The sequence below is a fragment of the Gadus morhua genome, chromosome 9, assembly GCF_902167405.1.
Source record: "Gadus morhua chromosome 9, gadMor3.0, whole genome shotgun sequence".
NCBI classification, from domain to species: domain Eukaryota; kingdom Metazoa; phylum Chordata; class Actinopteri; order Gadiformes; family Gadidae; genus Gadus; species Gadus morhua.
In genome coordinates this window covers 24,387,927-24,403,597 of record NC_044056.1, presented here as the reverse complement: position 1 = coordinate 24,403,597, position 15,671 = coordinate 24,387,927, and the positions used below count along the sequence as shown (strand labels likewise).

The 15,671-nt window shown below is 48.0% G+C and overlaps 2 protein-coding genes across 8 annotated transcripts in view; both read left to right on the top strand.

Moving 5' to 3' along the window:
• The window catches only part of ppfibp1b (PPFIA binding protein 1b), a 28,202-nt gene extending 17,577 nt beyond the window's left edge, over window positions 1-10,625 (top strand). For 4 of the 7 annotated variants that reach the window (XM_030365880.1, XM_030365877.1, XM_030365875.1 and 1 more), the window contains 13 exons: window positions 253-439; window positions 985-1,017; window positions 1,547-1,691; window positions 2,173-2,304; window positions 2,654-2,804; window positions 3,236-3,347; window positions 4,439-4,527; window positions 5,287-5,409; window positions 6,198-6,323; window positions 6,739-6,927; window positions 7,248-7,430; window positions 8,636-8,701; window positions 9,064-10,625. In XM_030365880.1, the coding sequence (XP_030221740.1) occupies window positions 253-439; window positions 985-1,017; window positions 1,547-1,691; window positions 2,173-2,304; window positions 2,654-2,804; window positions 3,236-3,347; window positions 4,439-4,527; window positions 5,287-5,409; window positions 6,198-6,323; window positions 6,739-6,927; window positions 7,248-7,430; window positions 8,636-8,701; window positions 9,064-9,147 (1,620 nt within the window). In that variant the 3' untranslated portion in view covers window positions 9,148-10,625. The remainder of the gene's footprint in view (window positions 1-252; window positions 440-984; window positions 1,018-1,546; window positions 1,692-2,172; window positions 2,305-2,653; window positions 2,805-3,235; window positions 3,348-4,438; window positions 4,528-5,286; window positions 5,410-6,197; window positions 6,324-6,738; window positions 6,928-7,247; window positions 7,431-8,635; window positions 8,702-9,063) is intronic. The other 3 variants (XM_030365874.1, XM_030365879.1, XM_030365876.1) reach the window with 3 other exon arrangements.
• Window positions 10,626-11,376: 751 nt separating this feature from the next.
• On the top strand, window positions 11,377-15,581 carry endouc (endonuclease, polyU-specific C). Its single transcript, XM_030366719.1, has 8 exons — window positions 11,377-11,567; window positions 11,829-11,885; window positions 11,969-12,068; window positions 12,241-12,352; window positions 12,613-12,734; window positions 13,330-13,442; window positions 13,599-13,749; window positions 15,075-15,581. The coding sequence occupies exons 1-8, from the start codon at window positions 11,545-11,547 to the stop codon at window positions 15,351-15,353; spliced, it is 957 nt and encodes a 318-aa protein (XP_030222579.1). The 5' UTR covers window positions 11,377-11,544; the 3' UTR covers window positions 15,354-15,581.
• The last annotated feature ends 90 nt before the right edge of the window (window positions 15,582-15,671 follow it).

Genomic DNA, 15,671 nt, shown 5'->3' with positions numbered 1-15,671 from the left:
GTATATATCTTTCACCTCATATTATTATGATTATGAATGATGTACTAAACATCTATACAAAGATAAAAGCTAAGCGCTAAGATATCAGCAATGACTTAAGTTATCTATGTATATTACCTCCTCTCAGAGATGTTATGCCTGCCTTCCACAGTGGGAGGGGGCTTCAATTCACGACCAACAGTGACTGATTCCATTATAACCAGTACAGCGCCTTACACAACCACTTTGCCTGTGGTCTCTTGTCCTCCCAAGAACAAGGCCAACGAGGAGATGAGCAAGCTGACGGAGAAGCCCCCCGCAGGAGGGTCCGCCACGCTGCCGGGCCCCCTGGGGCCCCCGGCTGACGACAGCTTCGGCTCGCGGAAGGGGCGGTCCTCCTTCGGGAAGGGCTTCTTCAAGCTGAGGGGGGGCAAGAGGACGACCAGCACGCCCAACCTCGGTGAGACCCCGACGCCGGCCCTGTGGCCACAGACAGGGCTGGAGGGATAACCACTCTACGTTTACTGATGTGTTTAAGGGCGGCTGGTTTTCTGATGGGAGACGTCTTTGTTTGGAATGTTTAGTTTCAGTGCGTTGTTTCATGAGTGAGTCGTTAGGACTTCCCTCGTAAAGATGCTAGTATGAAGCTCAACGTTGGTCACAGTTTGAGGGATTTGGTTAGAAAATCTGGTCAAACTGCAGGGGACCTCTGAAAAGAGCCCGGTGATTTAAGATTGAATTGTGGAAGGTTCCTGTGTTCCCTTCCCTTCCCAGGCCACTCCCAAAGAATACACATCAAGACCATAATTTGCTTCCCACAGTCACTGCCGTTCCCGTTTAATTCTGGAATGTTTGTGCCTCAACGTCTGTGTTCCCGTCCTGGTCTTCTACTGGTGCATTGGGAAGTCTTTCTGCCCTGTGAGGGTTTGTGTGTGTGTATGATGCTGTGTGACTCCTCTAACGCTGTGTTCCTCTCTGCGGACCCTGTCTGTGTGCTTTGTGAAGACCGCAGCAGGAGTGCGAGCGCGCCTATGCTAGGTACAGTAATGACCGCAGGGCGGGTGCAGGGCAGCCAATCAGAGCCTGCCCCCCCCCCCACCCCCACACTTCAAACTGCATCCCTTGCTAGACATCAAAGTTTCCTATCCGAGACACTTTGAAAACATGTTGCTGTTTGTGCAAAGAACAGTGTGTGTTTGCATGCATGTGTGTCCCTGTATTCTGTGTGTCACCGTCCATCGCTCATGCATACTGTTTGTTTCTATCCCCCTCTTATTTAAAGGATGGTTTTGTATCAAACATTTCTTTTGTTTTGGGGGGGAAAGACCCACAACCCTTTTTTCAAATATTGAATAAATTAACCCTTTATTCAACAACTTTGAATTCCCCTGTTTTCTCCAGTTGTAGTGGTAGGAATCCACTGTGGTTCATGCATGTAGCCCGTCCACGGTAAAGGAGCTGCTTCCCCCACACCGCCTGTCTCTGTCTGGGGGACTGAAGCCATGGGGCCGGTCTGGTCCCGACCGGTCTCTGGTGCTGATCCTGTGGTTCCTCCCCCCCGACACAGCGGAGGTGGAGCGGCCCGGGACGGAGCACCTGGACCTGGCGGGGCTGCCCCAGCGCTCCCCCACCAGCGACAGCACGCACACGCTGCCCACCACCCCCGAGACCGGCAAGAAGAAGGCCACCGGCATCAAGAGGCTCTTCGGGAAGTACGTGTTGGCCCTAAAACCCTCCGTAGACCCTTAGAGGGTCACAAGTCCCATTCTAGTCTGATAGCAGTCCAGCTCAAATTTGGTTGAAGGGGGCGGCACATTTTTTTTCACTTAATAGTTTTTCCGCCCAATCATGTCGCTGGAGGCGGGGATCTTAAAACGTATTACGGTGATTTCCTTTAAGTGCTGAAGATCCTGTTCAGACACCGACGTTCTGAGGGGAAGTGCTTGAACGGTTTCCAGCCCAACACCGTTTAGACCGGTCACTGTAGACCGGAGGAGTCTGGTTAGAATATAAAAAGCTCAGCTCTGTGGGTCGGTCCCAGATGTTCTGCCGGATCAGAGACTACTGCGATAGGCCTGAGATGTTATTCACTGAACCTTTAGGGAGGTTTCATGTGTCGCCTGTTGATGACTTCAGATCCCTTGGATGTGCAGCATTGGAGCGGGCTCTAATGTGACACGTTGTTTTCTGAAGGCTGAGAAGGAGTCAATCGACAACGTTTAACCTGGACGACAACCTGTCGGAGGGGGAGTTCAAGAGGGGGGGGGTGCGCTCCACAGCCGGCCCCCGGCTGGGCTGGTCACGGGACCTGCAGCACACCAACAGGTAAGAGGGGGTCTGGGAGTGTGTGTGTGTGTGTGTGTGTGTGTGTGTGTGTGTGTGTGTGTGTGTGTGTGTGTGTGTGTGTGTGTGTGTGTGTGTGTGTCTGTGTGTCTGTGTGTGTGTCGCTGTGTGTCGCTGTGTGTTTGCGTGTGTGTGTGTCGCTGTGTGTGTGTGTCTATGTGTTTTGTGTGTTTGGTTGTGTTTGTGTGTGTGTGTCTGTGTTTCTATGTGTGTGTCTGTGTGTCTGTGGTGACTTATGGGATTCAGAGGTGTTGTTTTATTCTAACTTCAGAAAAAAAAAGTCTTGGCTGTCCCTGACCCCCCCCTCCCCTCCTCCCTCCCTGTGCTGCAGTGAACTGGACGCTCCGTTTGCGCGCTGGTCGAAGGAGCAGGTGTGTGAGTGGCTGAAGGAGCAGGGCCTAGGCCTGTACGGGAACATGGCCCGCGTATGGGTTTCCTCGGGACAGACGCTGCTGCAGGCCTCTCAGCAGGACCTAGAGCGGGTGAGGCTGGGCCCCGGGGCGTTGTACTGACCCAATCATGCTGCTACTCCTTATCTGAAGGCATTCAAAGACAGGGAACAATGCAGTGCACTTTAAAAGAGGCTTGTATATAACTGGTTGGAGTCTGATAGACGTACCTGTTACCGGTGCTGTAGGTAATGAAGAGCTATTGTTTGAGTGTTATTTGATATAAATCCCATAGCCATCCTTTAGCTCATACTGTGTGTATTTTTTTTCTAGTTAAGTTTGGAAATCTTTGTTCCGCTGTTTCCTTTTCAAAATCTGTCTTTATAACTCTCATTACTCGTGTGTGTGTGTGTCTCTCGTGTGTGTGTGTGTGTGTGTGTGTGTGTGTGTGTGTGTGTGTGTGTGTGTGTGTGTGTGTGTGTGTGTGTGTGTGTGTGTGTGTGTGTGTGTGTGTGTGTGTGTAGGAGCTGGGCATTAAGCACCCTCTTCACAGGAAGAAGCTGCAGCTTGCTCTGCAGGCACTCGGCTCGGAGGAGGAAGACAACAAGAGCAAGCTGGATTACAACTGGGTGACCAGTGAGTACCCTGAGATGTGGAGACGCTTCAGCAACATACCATCAACCTGCATTGTTAGAACAGCCTGATTCACTGACGTGGAAGTGAAGGGGCGACAGTGGCTCAGGAGTCAGAGCGTGTTGACTGGTAACCGGAAGGTCGCTAGGTCCATCCCCGGCCCCTCCTAGAGTGTCGAGGTGTCCCTGACACCTCACCCTGACTGCTCCTGACGAGCTGGCTGTCGCCCTGCGTGGTCGACTCCGCCTATGTGAATGTGTTAATGAATGGCTGTAAGTCGCGTTGGATAAAAGCGTTAGCAATATCCCCTAAATGTAAATGTGATCTATGATGCTCGGAAGTACCACTGACACAGTGTGGAGTCGCACGTAGAGCAGCACGCCACCGGACGCCACCGGCAGGAACCACAGCCCAGAATATACCTCCAGGCAGGCTCCCCTCCACTGGGAGGGTCAGCCCACCGCCAAATGACCACCTGAACACATTTACTGTGTGTGAGGCGAGCAACAACAACCAGCTCAGCGCTAGCTAAGAATAACATTGTTAGAGCAGCTGAAGCCCCCACTGAGCTCAGCTCTCTGAGACTCATGACCAGCTGAGAGCTGTGTTCACCAAAACACCATAACTTCTCACAACACACACCGTCTCAACAACACACCACACCTGCTCATCACACACCGTTACACACACCGCTCAGCATGAGAGGGATTTGCAGAGAGGAGTGTGTTGAGCTGAACACACTCCTGGTACTGCAGCCCCGTCCTCCAGCGCTCACACCCCAGGAGGTGCAGAGCCCTGGAGGATCCAGAAGGCTCCCCACCCCCCAGCAGGCTGGTTCAGCTGCTGGGGGCAGGCATCAGGGAGACACTGACACAGGTTTCTTTCCCCAGGCCATCAGGACCGTGAACCCTGACCTCACCAGGGCTGCTGCTATTAATTTACTGACCTACTGCATTTTAGATCATACATTTAACACATTTAAGACACAACAAAACATACCATGGGTTCACTGGCACTTTAGCAAACCCATTTTGATGTTGAATGCAAACTGTGGTTTCCCTAACCCTTCACCCCCTCCCCCTGTGTGTGATCAGGATGGCTGGACGACATTGGTCTGCCCCAGTACAAAACCCAGTTTGACGAGGGTCGGGTCGACGGCCGCATGCTGCACTACATGACCGTGGTGAGTGTCTGACACACTCGGAGCAGCATGGATGACTGGCTGTAATGAGCCCAGCTCCCCATCAGGCTGGGTGTGTCTGGGGAGCGGCTGATGAGGAGAAACACATGCACTGAAGCCACTTCTCCATGCTCAATGTCTTTCTGTGACCTCTCTGTCTCTTTCACTTCTGTCTCCCAACCGTTACTTTATAGAATATGGGGCTAGGATTTGTATCATTCCATAGTGAAATATCGGATTTGTCTCATAGTCTAGAACAGAGGTCCCAAATAGAGTTCTCTAAGGTTATTTTTCAGAAAATAACTGAAATTGATAATAGTCATGGTTTGTGCTATTATTATTGTAACCTCTAATAACCTAAATTGACCAATCAGTGCCTTCTTACCAATGATCTTCAAACCTTCTACCGTCGGTTCTCTTTGGGGTCAATAAAGGTTTTGCGATGTCCTAACATGAGTAGGGTGACCAGCATCGTATGGCAGAAGAAGAGCGTGCAGTTTGGCACCTTGTTACCACAATTGTAAGTGAAAGGGTATGTAAACCCCCTGGAGAACATGATCTGAGCAGCCATAAGGTTCAAGAGACGGGTTAATACAATGGGTTCATAGTAGCGAGTGTGGTCAAAACGCACCACACATTCACCTGAGCATGGTGCACAGCCAATAGGAAACGACCACTCGTTCAGAGCCGAAGGCAGAAGACTGACCCTTTGACCCTGACGTTGATTCAGGTGACCAGGACTGTCCCTTAATGTCTCCCCAGGACGACCTCCTCTCCCTGAAGGTGGGCAGCGTCCTCCACCACCTCAGCATCAAGAGAGCCATCCAGGTGCTGCGGCTCAACCACTACCAGCCCAACTGCCTCCGCCGCCGACCCTCCCACGAGGTCAGTCTCACTCAGCCTCACTCAGCCTCACTAGTCTCACTAGTCTCACTCAGCCTCACTCACTTGTCTCACTCAGCCTCACTAGTCTCATTAGTCTCACTCAGCCTCACTCACTAGTCTCACTCACCCTCACTAGTCTCACTCAGCCTCACTAGTCTCACTCAGCCTCACTAGTCTCACTAGTCTCACTCAGCCTCACTCAGCCTCACTAGTCTCACTCACTAGTCTCACTCACTAGTCTCGCTAAGCCTCACTAGTCTCACTAGTCTCACTCAGCCTCACTAGTCTCACTCACTAGTCTCACTCAGCCTCACTAGTCTCACTAGTCTCACTCAGCCTCACTAGTCTCACTCAGCCTCACTAGTCTCACTCACTAGTCTCACTCAGTCTCACTAGTCTCACTCAGTCTCACTCCGCCTCACTAGTCTCACTCAGCCTCACTAGTCTCACTCAGCCTCGCTAGTCTCACTCACTAGTCTCACTCAGCCACACTAGTCTCACTCACTAGTCTCACTCATCCTCACTAGTCTCGCTCAGCCTCACTCAGCCTCACTAGTCCCACTCACTAGTCTCACTCAGCCTCACTAGTCTCACTCCGCCTCACTAGTCTCACTCCGCCTCACTAGTCTCACTCCGCCTCACTAGTCTCACTCCGCCTCACTAGTCTCACTCCCCAGCCTCACTCAGCCTCACTAGTCTCACTCCCCAGCCTCACTCAGCCTTAGCATTGTGTAGTGTACTTCTTGTTGTTGTACAAAACTTCTAAGAACCAACGTGCAATCCTCCAGAACAACATCTCCCCGGCGGAGGTCTCCCAGTGGACCAACCACAGGGTCATGGAGTGGCTGCGCTCCGTGGACCTGGCGGAGTACGCCCCCAACCTGAGGGGCAGCGGGGTGCACGGGGGCCTCATGGTGAGAGGCAGCAGAGCTCAGGGGCCCGGGACTTGGCCCAGTCCCGGCCCTTCCAAAGGCTGTGGGTTTGATCCCCCTAATGCCACAGCTTACCTGTGAATGTTGCTGGGTGCTCTGCGCTCATTGTAAGTGGCTTTAGACGAAGGGGCTCTCCATGACTAACGTAGAATGATGGGTAAGAGGATAGGGTTGAACTTAACTGTAGTATACAAGCCCAATAACACCAGTAGTATGTTCAAAAGCGGCATGTTCTGCTACAGTACATCTCATACTTCTATGATTCTGTGAAACTAAATCAGGTCCTCTTCTTCCTCCTCCTTGTCCTCCTCCTCTCCCTCCTACTCCTACTCCACATCTTCTTCTGCTTCTTCTTCTTCTTCTTCTTCTTCTTTCTGCCCCTCCTCGTGGCCCTCAGGTCCTGGAGCCGCGCTTCAACGTAGAGACCATGGCCCTGCTGCTCAACATCCCCCCCAACAAGACGCTGCTGCGCCGCCACCTGGCCACCCACTTCAGCGTGCTGGTGGGGCTGGAGGCCCAGCAGCTCAAGCAGGAGAGCCTGGAGCACCCCGACTACCTGCTGCTGACCGCCACCGCCAAGGTCAAGGTGGGACAGCGCCGGGGTCAGAGCCGGGGTGCACACCGGGTCCACACCGGGTCCACACAGGGGTCCACATAGGGGTCCACATAGGGGTCCACACAGGGTCCACACAGGGGTCCACATAGGGGTCCACACAGGGTCCACACAGGGGTCCACATAGGGGTCCACACAGGGTCCACACCGGGTCAACTCCGCGGTCCACACCGGGTCCACACCGGGCCCACTCCCTCCTGTGTCTCCTTCCTGTGTCTCCTTCCTGTGAATCCCTCCCTGTGACTCCCTCCTGTGACTCCCTCCTTTGACTCCCTCCTGTGAATCCCTCCCAGCCGAAGAAGGCCTTCGGTGGCTTCGGGACGCTGCGGAGGAAGAGGCAGGAGGACAGTGAGGAGTACGTCTGTCCCATGGACGTGGAGATGCCCAAGGGACGCAGCTTCCAGCGGGGATACGGAGGAGAGCTCCAAATATACGAGGACGACCTGGACCGCCTAGAGCAGGTAACCCTAGAACAGGTAGCCTAGACCTAGAGAAGGTAACCCTCGAGCAGGTAACCCTAGAACAGGTTACCTAGACCTAGAGAAGGTAACCCTCGAGCAGGTAACCCTAGAACAGATAACCTAGACCTAGAGCAAGTAACCCTAGAACAGGTAACCTAGACCTAGAGAAGGTAACCCTCGAGCAGGTAACCCTAGAACAGGTAACCTAGACCTAGAGCAAGTAACCCTAGAGCAGGTAACCCTGACCTAGAACAGGTAACCCTAGAACAGGTAACCTAGACCTAGAGCAGGTAACCCTAGAGCAGGTAACCCTGACCTAGAACAGGTAACCCTAGAACAGGTAACCCTAGAACAGGTCACCCTAGAACTAGTCTGGCTGAATGGAAGTGGACAGCGTCTATTGCCTAGCGTCGGATTTCACCGCTACTCATCCCCTTCCGGTTGCTGTTGTTCCCGTATTGTGCTCCCCCTCAAACTCGGAAACCAGACAGTATGGCGAGTTTTGAAGAGGACTTTGACGGCGCTGTAAAGTTGGCATGTTTGGCTCTTTCCGTCGAAAATTGCAAAGAACTGCAAAAGATTTGCTTACAGCATTTGCTGAGGAAGAAAGACGTTCTATTTTGCATGGACACCGCTGCTGCTTCCCGGGCTTAGCCCCGCCCTAGACGATTGTGATTGGTTTAAAGAAATAAAATCAGGCCCGCCCAGTTTCCCCACGGATAGATGGCTCGAGGTAGCGTGGTTCCAGACCATTCTACTTGCTGTAGTTTGGTCTGGCTTTGCGAGACTGCCCTAGAACAGGTAACCCTAGAGCAGGTAACCCTAGAACAGGTAACCCTAGAGCATGTAACCCTAGAGAAGGTAACCCTGGCCCTAGAGAAGGTAACCCTAACCCAGCCCCCATGTTTCTTACTGGGTTTTTATTCAGAGTGAGGCTTATGAGTTTTGCATGTTTTAACGATTTCCAAGCAATCAAAAGCTATTTTCTGAACATTAACTACGTTGTAAAATACTTGAATGAAAGCCATCAGAGCCATTCTTTAAGGGGCATCATGCGTAGAAAGTCTTCACAAAAAGGACAATTTTCCGACCATGACTGATCCCATTATCAGTTAATCTGTTAATATTGCTTCCTCTGCATTCTGTTTGAGTCCCAGTCGTGGAGCTCTAATGCTCTACTGCTGTGAGGGGCTTTAAGAGCGGGGTTTGTGTGGTTGCAGATGGAGGACTCAGAGGGAACAGTGAGACAGATCGGTGCTTTCTCCGAGGAGATCCAGAACCTGACGGTAACTCATCACGAAACAACATGAAGAAACTCAGCACTTCTTCTTATCTACAGTCATCATATCATGCCCCTCCACTATCTGTCCTGTGTCACGTTGTCATTCTTCCCCTGTATGTCCTACTGTTGACGTTTGGCTCCTAGACTTTGGTCTAGTAGTCTGACTAGTTTACTACATCCTTTGCTGTAATGTGCTAATGTGCGGTTCTGCTCCAGTGACATCACCATTGTGTAATTTGCAGCGCATGTTGATATAAACGTGCCATATTGTGCTGCCCTACTTAACATCGAGTTGGTTCAGGGAGGGCCGGCTGCTTGTGTGTGTGGAGGAATAAGTGGTGTAACGTCTTGCTTCACTACTTCCAGAGCATGCTGAAAGAGGATGAGTTCTTCAAAGAGGAGTCTTACTCGCCCAACCCCAGCGTCACAGACGAGGAATCAACAGCGTGAAGAAGCAGGATCTCACCAACCATGTTTCCTGTTGGCTCTACACCCTAACGCCAGCCTCAAGTATTACAAAATGTTTTTCAGAAAGTCAGTAGTCAATACCACAGATTTCTGGTTGAGTGGAGGAAGCATTTCAGGGTGACACCACTGCTGCTCTGGTGTCCCAGCTGGTTACTGGAGACGTTCTATAAACCCTTTAAATGGATATGTTAGCCTTCCTTATTCCATTGATGACTCAGACAGCAGAATATAATATTTAATATATGTCCTTGTTATCAAAAGAATATCCTTTTTACAATATGAATATGGGAACTGAATATATTCAGATGATATATGCTGTGCTTACTTTACTGTGTTTGGGATTTTTTTAAGAATTGACTGTAAGTTAACTTCAAAACGGCTGCTAGGTTCTTTGTGGGTTTTTTATACCGAATTTGGATAATCAAATTGTAATAAACGTATAATGACTTGTACCCTATTATCATTGCCTTACTTTATCATTCTTCAAATACTTCAAGTCATCGTCCTTTTGCATGCATTTTTGCTCCAAAACATATAAAGGTACGAGTGTAAAGGTCTTAACCGATGTAATTGGCTTTGGATAAAAGCGTCTGCTAAATAACCTAATGTAATTGTAAAGGGTTAGATCAGTCTGTACTCCTATGGGTTAGATCTGTCTTTACTCCAATCGGTTAAATCAGTCTGTACTGTACTACTATGGGTTAAATCAGTCTGTACTTCTATGAGATAAATCAGTCTGTTCTCCATGGGTTAAATCAGTCTGTACTCTATGGGTTAAATCAGTCTGTACTCCATTGGTTAAATCAGTCTGTACTCCATGGGTTAAATCAGTCTACTCCATGGGTTAAATCAGTCTACTCCATGGGTTAAATCAGTCTGTACTGTATGGGTTAAATCAGTCTGTACTCCATGGGTTGAATCAGTCTGTACTGTATGGGTTAAATCAGTCTGTACTCCATGGGTTAAATCAGTCTGTACTCCATGGGTTAAATCAGTCTGTACTGTATGGGTTAAATCAGTCTGTAATCCATGGGTTGAATCAGTCTATACTCCATGGGTTAAATCAGTCTGTACTCTATGGGTTAAATCAGTCTGTACTCCATGGGTTAAATCTGTCTGTACTCCTAAGGTTTAAATCAGTCTGTCTGTACTCCTTCCAGTTCTGGTTTCAATAAAGGTTTTTTTTGGTACAGCTTATCTTGTATTCGCGCAAACTTTTTCCACTATAGCCTGTGTTCGTATTATTGTATTAATTCCACTCAGGCTGAGGGTCACCACGGAACTGCCCAGGACCCCCCAAGGCCACCATAGGCTCCTTCTGGGACAACATGTGGAACATTCCTGAGAAGTAGGGATGCACCGAATATTCGGCCACCGAACATGTTCGGCCGAAAATGGCCCAAAACATAATGTTCGGTTTCGGCCGAAGGAGTATAAAGGCCGAACATAATACACCGAACGTTTTTATTTTTGAAAAAAGAAAAGAAACATTTTTTACTCATTTATTTCAAGGTACATTGTTCTTAAATTCTTGCTATAAGGTCTGCTGGAATGTTAGAAAACGTTCAGTATTAAATAAATATTTGTTATCAAATTTGTAATTGATTTTTTTTATTGAAAAGCAAGACAAAAAAGTTTATAAAGTACATTTAATTGTTTGATTTATGCAATGGTGAAAAATTAAAGCAAAATTAATGAAAAACAACAAAAGCCACATTCGGTTTCGGCTTTCGGCCAACTGTTTCAGTATGCTATATTCGGTTTTGGCCAAGAATTTTCATTTCGGTGCATCCCTACTGAGAAGATACGACAACATTTGATGAGGATTAAGTGCAATATCAATATATTTCAAAAACGTCATTTGCATTAATGTAAAGGATAGTAAGAAGTAAGTAAGAACTGATAAAGACAAAATAATGAAGGATCAAACTACAAAAAAATACTGAAATATGAATTTGAAGTTAGTGAAAGTCCAGACGTACAAGTAATCGAGGCTATAGAGGAGGGATCGGCCATTAGAACAGGAGTGCAGATATGAGGCCTGAATAACAGATTTCTCCGATTTTTGGCCAAGAGAGACCGGACGGGGCGCACCCGTGGGAGATGTGCAGGGTCTGAGCCCTGGCGGAGAACTGGAGCTCAGACCACTGCAGCCAGAAACTCAATGTTATGACTGATGACACACTCGAAATGAATGTTTTTAATCCAGCCTCTAGTAGCAACAAGTAAACTTGTTGCTTAATCAAGCGACAAGTTTAGCCTTATCTGTAAAGTCCCAGTCAGCTAAATCTTTCATTGTTTACTATTTCGCAAGTTATAAGGTGCGCATGCGCTGTTTGGAGCATTCTCGTAGGCATTAACCAATCTATTGCTCAGCGGATGAACACGATGGCTGGTACGAGGTTGGTCTCCTTTTTATCTTGCATTATTTAGACGTACTTAACGGAATTTACTTAAAACTTTATTTCGTAATGTATTTAATGCGGGTGGACAAAGCCGCCCAATGCATGTCACTTATGTTAGTGAGATATTGCGTTTTCCCCTATAGGTTAATTAGACTCCTTTGGTCTCTATTTGTGGGTTGAATCCTAAAATGAGGTGTTTTGGTGTTATTATAAATTTATGAACATATATAATGTAACTGACATTATATATCTCAATAGGTTCCTCATAGGTCTCCTACTGCTTGCTGTTTTGGGCAGTGAGTTGGATGCTTCAAGGTATTTCAATCTTTGGAAATGTACAAACAGATTTGTTTCTGGTATATTTGATCATAAGTTCATCAAGTACTTTTCTTTTCTAGACTTACTGTCAACCAGGAGCTGTCCAACCTCTTCAATGAGTTCTGGACTCTGGATGTGAACCGCATGCAGCCTGGAGTAGATTACTCCATTTTAGTGCAGGTTTGGTCCTTTATTTAATTTATTTTGTTATGGAAAAATAGGTACAAATTTCTTGAACAATTTAATGATCTAAGAGATCATGGAAGAAAAGCAGTACGGGTACGGGTGTGTGAGCTGTATACTAAAAAACGATGACGCCCTGCCTGATAGTTGTGTCCCCTGTGTTGTTTAGGGTAAAGCTGGCTATGTCAGTCAGGGCAGTAACGTGGCCCGGGACCGCGCCTCCCAGCCCCTCTTCTCCAACGTCAATGAGACCAAGCTGGGTCTAATACCAACCTTTTCCCGTAGGTGATTGTTGACAAATTCTCAGTAACTTTTGTATCAACGGAAAAAGAGATAAGTTTAGATGGTCCTTTTTATTGACTGATTGCAAAGTCCAGTGTCTTCTCAGAAGTACAGGAAAGTAGAAAAATAATGAACGTGTAACAATTTAAATACAGAGAATCTATACACACAATATAATGTATAACTTTAATGGAATGGATAAAAGAAAACAAAACAATGTAAAAGAAAACCAAACAATGGCAGCCATTTTGTGTTGAAGGTTTTCTTACCCTTCTGGACAACTACGAGATGTCTACAGGAGTGGCCGAGCGTATCTCACCAGAGGAGGTTGCCGAGAACAATCTGTTCCTCGACGCCGTCATGGAGACGGAAGTCATGAAGGTAAACAACAGGTCGTCACCCGTCAGTTAGCCCAAAATTTCTCAGACCAGTACATACATGTAGAGAGGTTCTAACGGTGTAGGGTGAAGATAGGGCCAGGGTTAGAGCAGACTCGTAGCGTCTTCCTGTGTGCTGTGATGTGTGCAGAGAGACGCAGGCTGGATATCTAAAACAGCTGTGTGCTCATAGGGAGATGGAATGTGTACTTGGCCTTGGTCTCCGCATTGAGAAAGACCCAGTGAGCGTACTACAATGCACACACACGCACACACGCACACACACACACACACACACACACACACACACACACACACACACACACACACACACACACACACACACACACACACACACACACACACAGACTACTGGGCTCATCCACAACTACAACAATTTAGTCAACCATTAATAAGCTCCCATGTTACAGTTAGAGATTAATATAATTAATTATTACTAAAGCTTCACTACAGTTTGTTTTATCATATTACTTTTCTAAGGATTGTGATTGTTATTCCTGCCTATATCAAAGCTCTGGCCTGTGTGTTGAAGGGGGCTTTGTAAATAAAGTTGTCCAATATGTGTGAACCTCCCACAGCGGGCCCAGAGGTACCTCGTTGGGAAGGGCAAGTCCAGCGCAAATGCTCGGCAGTTTAGAAGCCAGCTCTACCTCATATGGTTCCAGCTCTACCACAGAGAAAGAAATGCAGGGTAAGACGTCAAAGCAAAGCCAGTGTGCATCACAACCTTCAATACTTAGGCTCGGCAAGACTTCATATGTAATGCTGCTTCTGCAGCTGTGTTCCTTTAAGAGCTCTCTACGTTGCCTTTGGACTGACTTGGCTCCACTTTTAATGCTCTGAACAGCATGGACTCCTCTGGTTTTGAGCATGTGTTCGTTGGAGAGACCAAGTCTGGGACGGAGATCATCGGCTTCCACAACTGGCTGCAGTTCTACCTGCAGGAGAAGCACGGCCACCTGGACTACAAGGGATACAAGGCCCGGGAGCAGGACATAGTAAGGCCAAGGAGCAGGACATAGTAAGGCCAAGGAGCAGGACATAGTAAGGCCAAGGATTAGGACAGAGTAAGGCCAAGGAGCAGGACATAGTAAGGCCAAGGAGCAGGACAGAGTAAGACTGGAAACGCCGCTGTTGGGGGGACTCTGTACCTTCAATGGGTTTAGTGAGAGTAGAATACAGTCATAGATCATAGGTATGTAGGTAGTACAGCAGTTTGGAAAGGAAACTTTGTAAGAAATATAAAACTGTGGTAAATACAGAAAGAAGTGCTTATTATACAGTATCTTCACAAATTTATCTCCAGGCATAAAAATAGAGTGATTTATAAAGATGCTGTCCAGGTACAGCATCGTCTTAGCCTGGCTCCACACGCCTAAAGACTTCCGCTCAATTTTAATTTCCCTTCAGTACTACGTCTGGGTTTGCTGCATATTCCTGGATTTTCTCTGTCCAAATTTTGTGCGACCAATCAGCGAATTAAGGGAGTGGCTGAGAACAATGACGTTAAAGTCAGCTCTCGTTGACGGGCATCTTAGTGCACAGTGTTTAGTTTGTTTACAGCCTGCGCAACGTGATTCCCGGCCAAACATTTGCGATTGGTTATGGCAGATCCAGAGTGGCACTGGGCAGATCTCAGATATAAACTTCAACAGACAGCCGCCTTCAAGTGACTCTCTGTGCAAATGAAATGATGTACGAGAGTCTGGTAGGACCAGGCTAGCATCTCTCACTGATAACCAGAGAACCAGAATCAGAATGACCTTTTATTACATCTTATTGTACACAAGAGTACAATTATTATGCTTGGTTCCTCAACAGCCACATAGCAGCAACAATACAAGATAAAGTAAATAAGATTAAGAAGTTATGTAAAAATAATTCTAGTGCAAAAATGCTGCGCAAATTACAGCAATATGTATTAAACGAATCTGTTGTTGTAATGTGAGTGGGGTTGGTTTGGGGTGGTGGATTCCTCCAGGTGTTGTTGACGTGTGAGTGGGGTTGGTTTGGGGTGGTGTACTCCTCCAGGTGTTGTTGACGTGTGAGTGGGGTTGGTTTGGGGTGGTGGATTCCTCCAGGTGTTGTTGATGTTTGGGGTGGTGGATTCCTCCAGGTGCCTGACTGCTTGGGGGAAATGACTGTTGGTCATCCTCTGGGTTATGTCCCGAGGCTTTGGTACCATTTCCCAGACGGCCGTAGCTCAAACAGGGCGGCTTCTGGTTCGGGTTGCTGGGGTATGATGCACGAATGGCATGTGCACTGCTTAATAATAATGAGTAATAGTGTTGTAGTAACATTCCCTCTCTTCATTCTCCCCCAGCCTGACCAGGACGACCACGTGCTGAACCTCCAGTTCAGCTGGCACGGCCTGGTGAAGCCTGTGGGCAGCGCCTTCGTGGGGGCCAGCCCTGAGTTCGAGATGGCCCTGTTCACCGTGGTGTTCCTGATGAACACGCAGAGGAGCACCGCCGTGCTGGTCAACATTGATCAGTGCCAGATGGAGCTGGTGGTCATCAGGCATGGCCGCTCACTGGGCACCGCCTACCCCCGGCTGCTCAGCAGCAACAGCAGGCACCTGCTTAGGTCCCCCGCCCAATGAGAGGGGTGCCTGCCCGGGTCCCTCGCCCAATGAGAGGGGCGCCTGCCCGGGTCCCCCGCCCAATGAGAGGGGCGCCTGCCGGTTGTATCTCAGTGCTATCCTGAAGCCTTCATCGTTTAATGACATATAAAATGTTTTATGAATGTACTTGTGTATTTCTTTTACATCGGCTCATAAGCTTATTTTATAAATTGTATTCATTGAATTAAAAATATATTTAATCATGGACATTTTCTTTTGCAGTACTTTTTTATTCCATATAGCCTACTATAAATATAACAAAAAATATATCAGGTGAAACTTAATATTGTTTCTAAT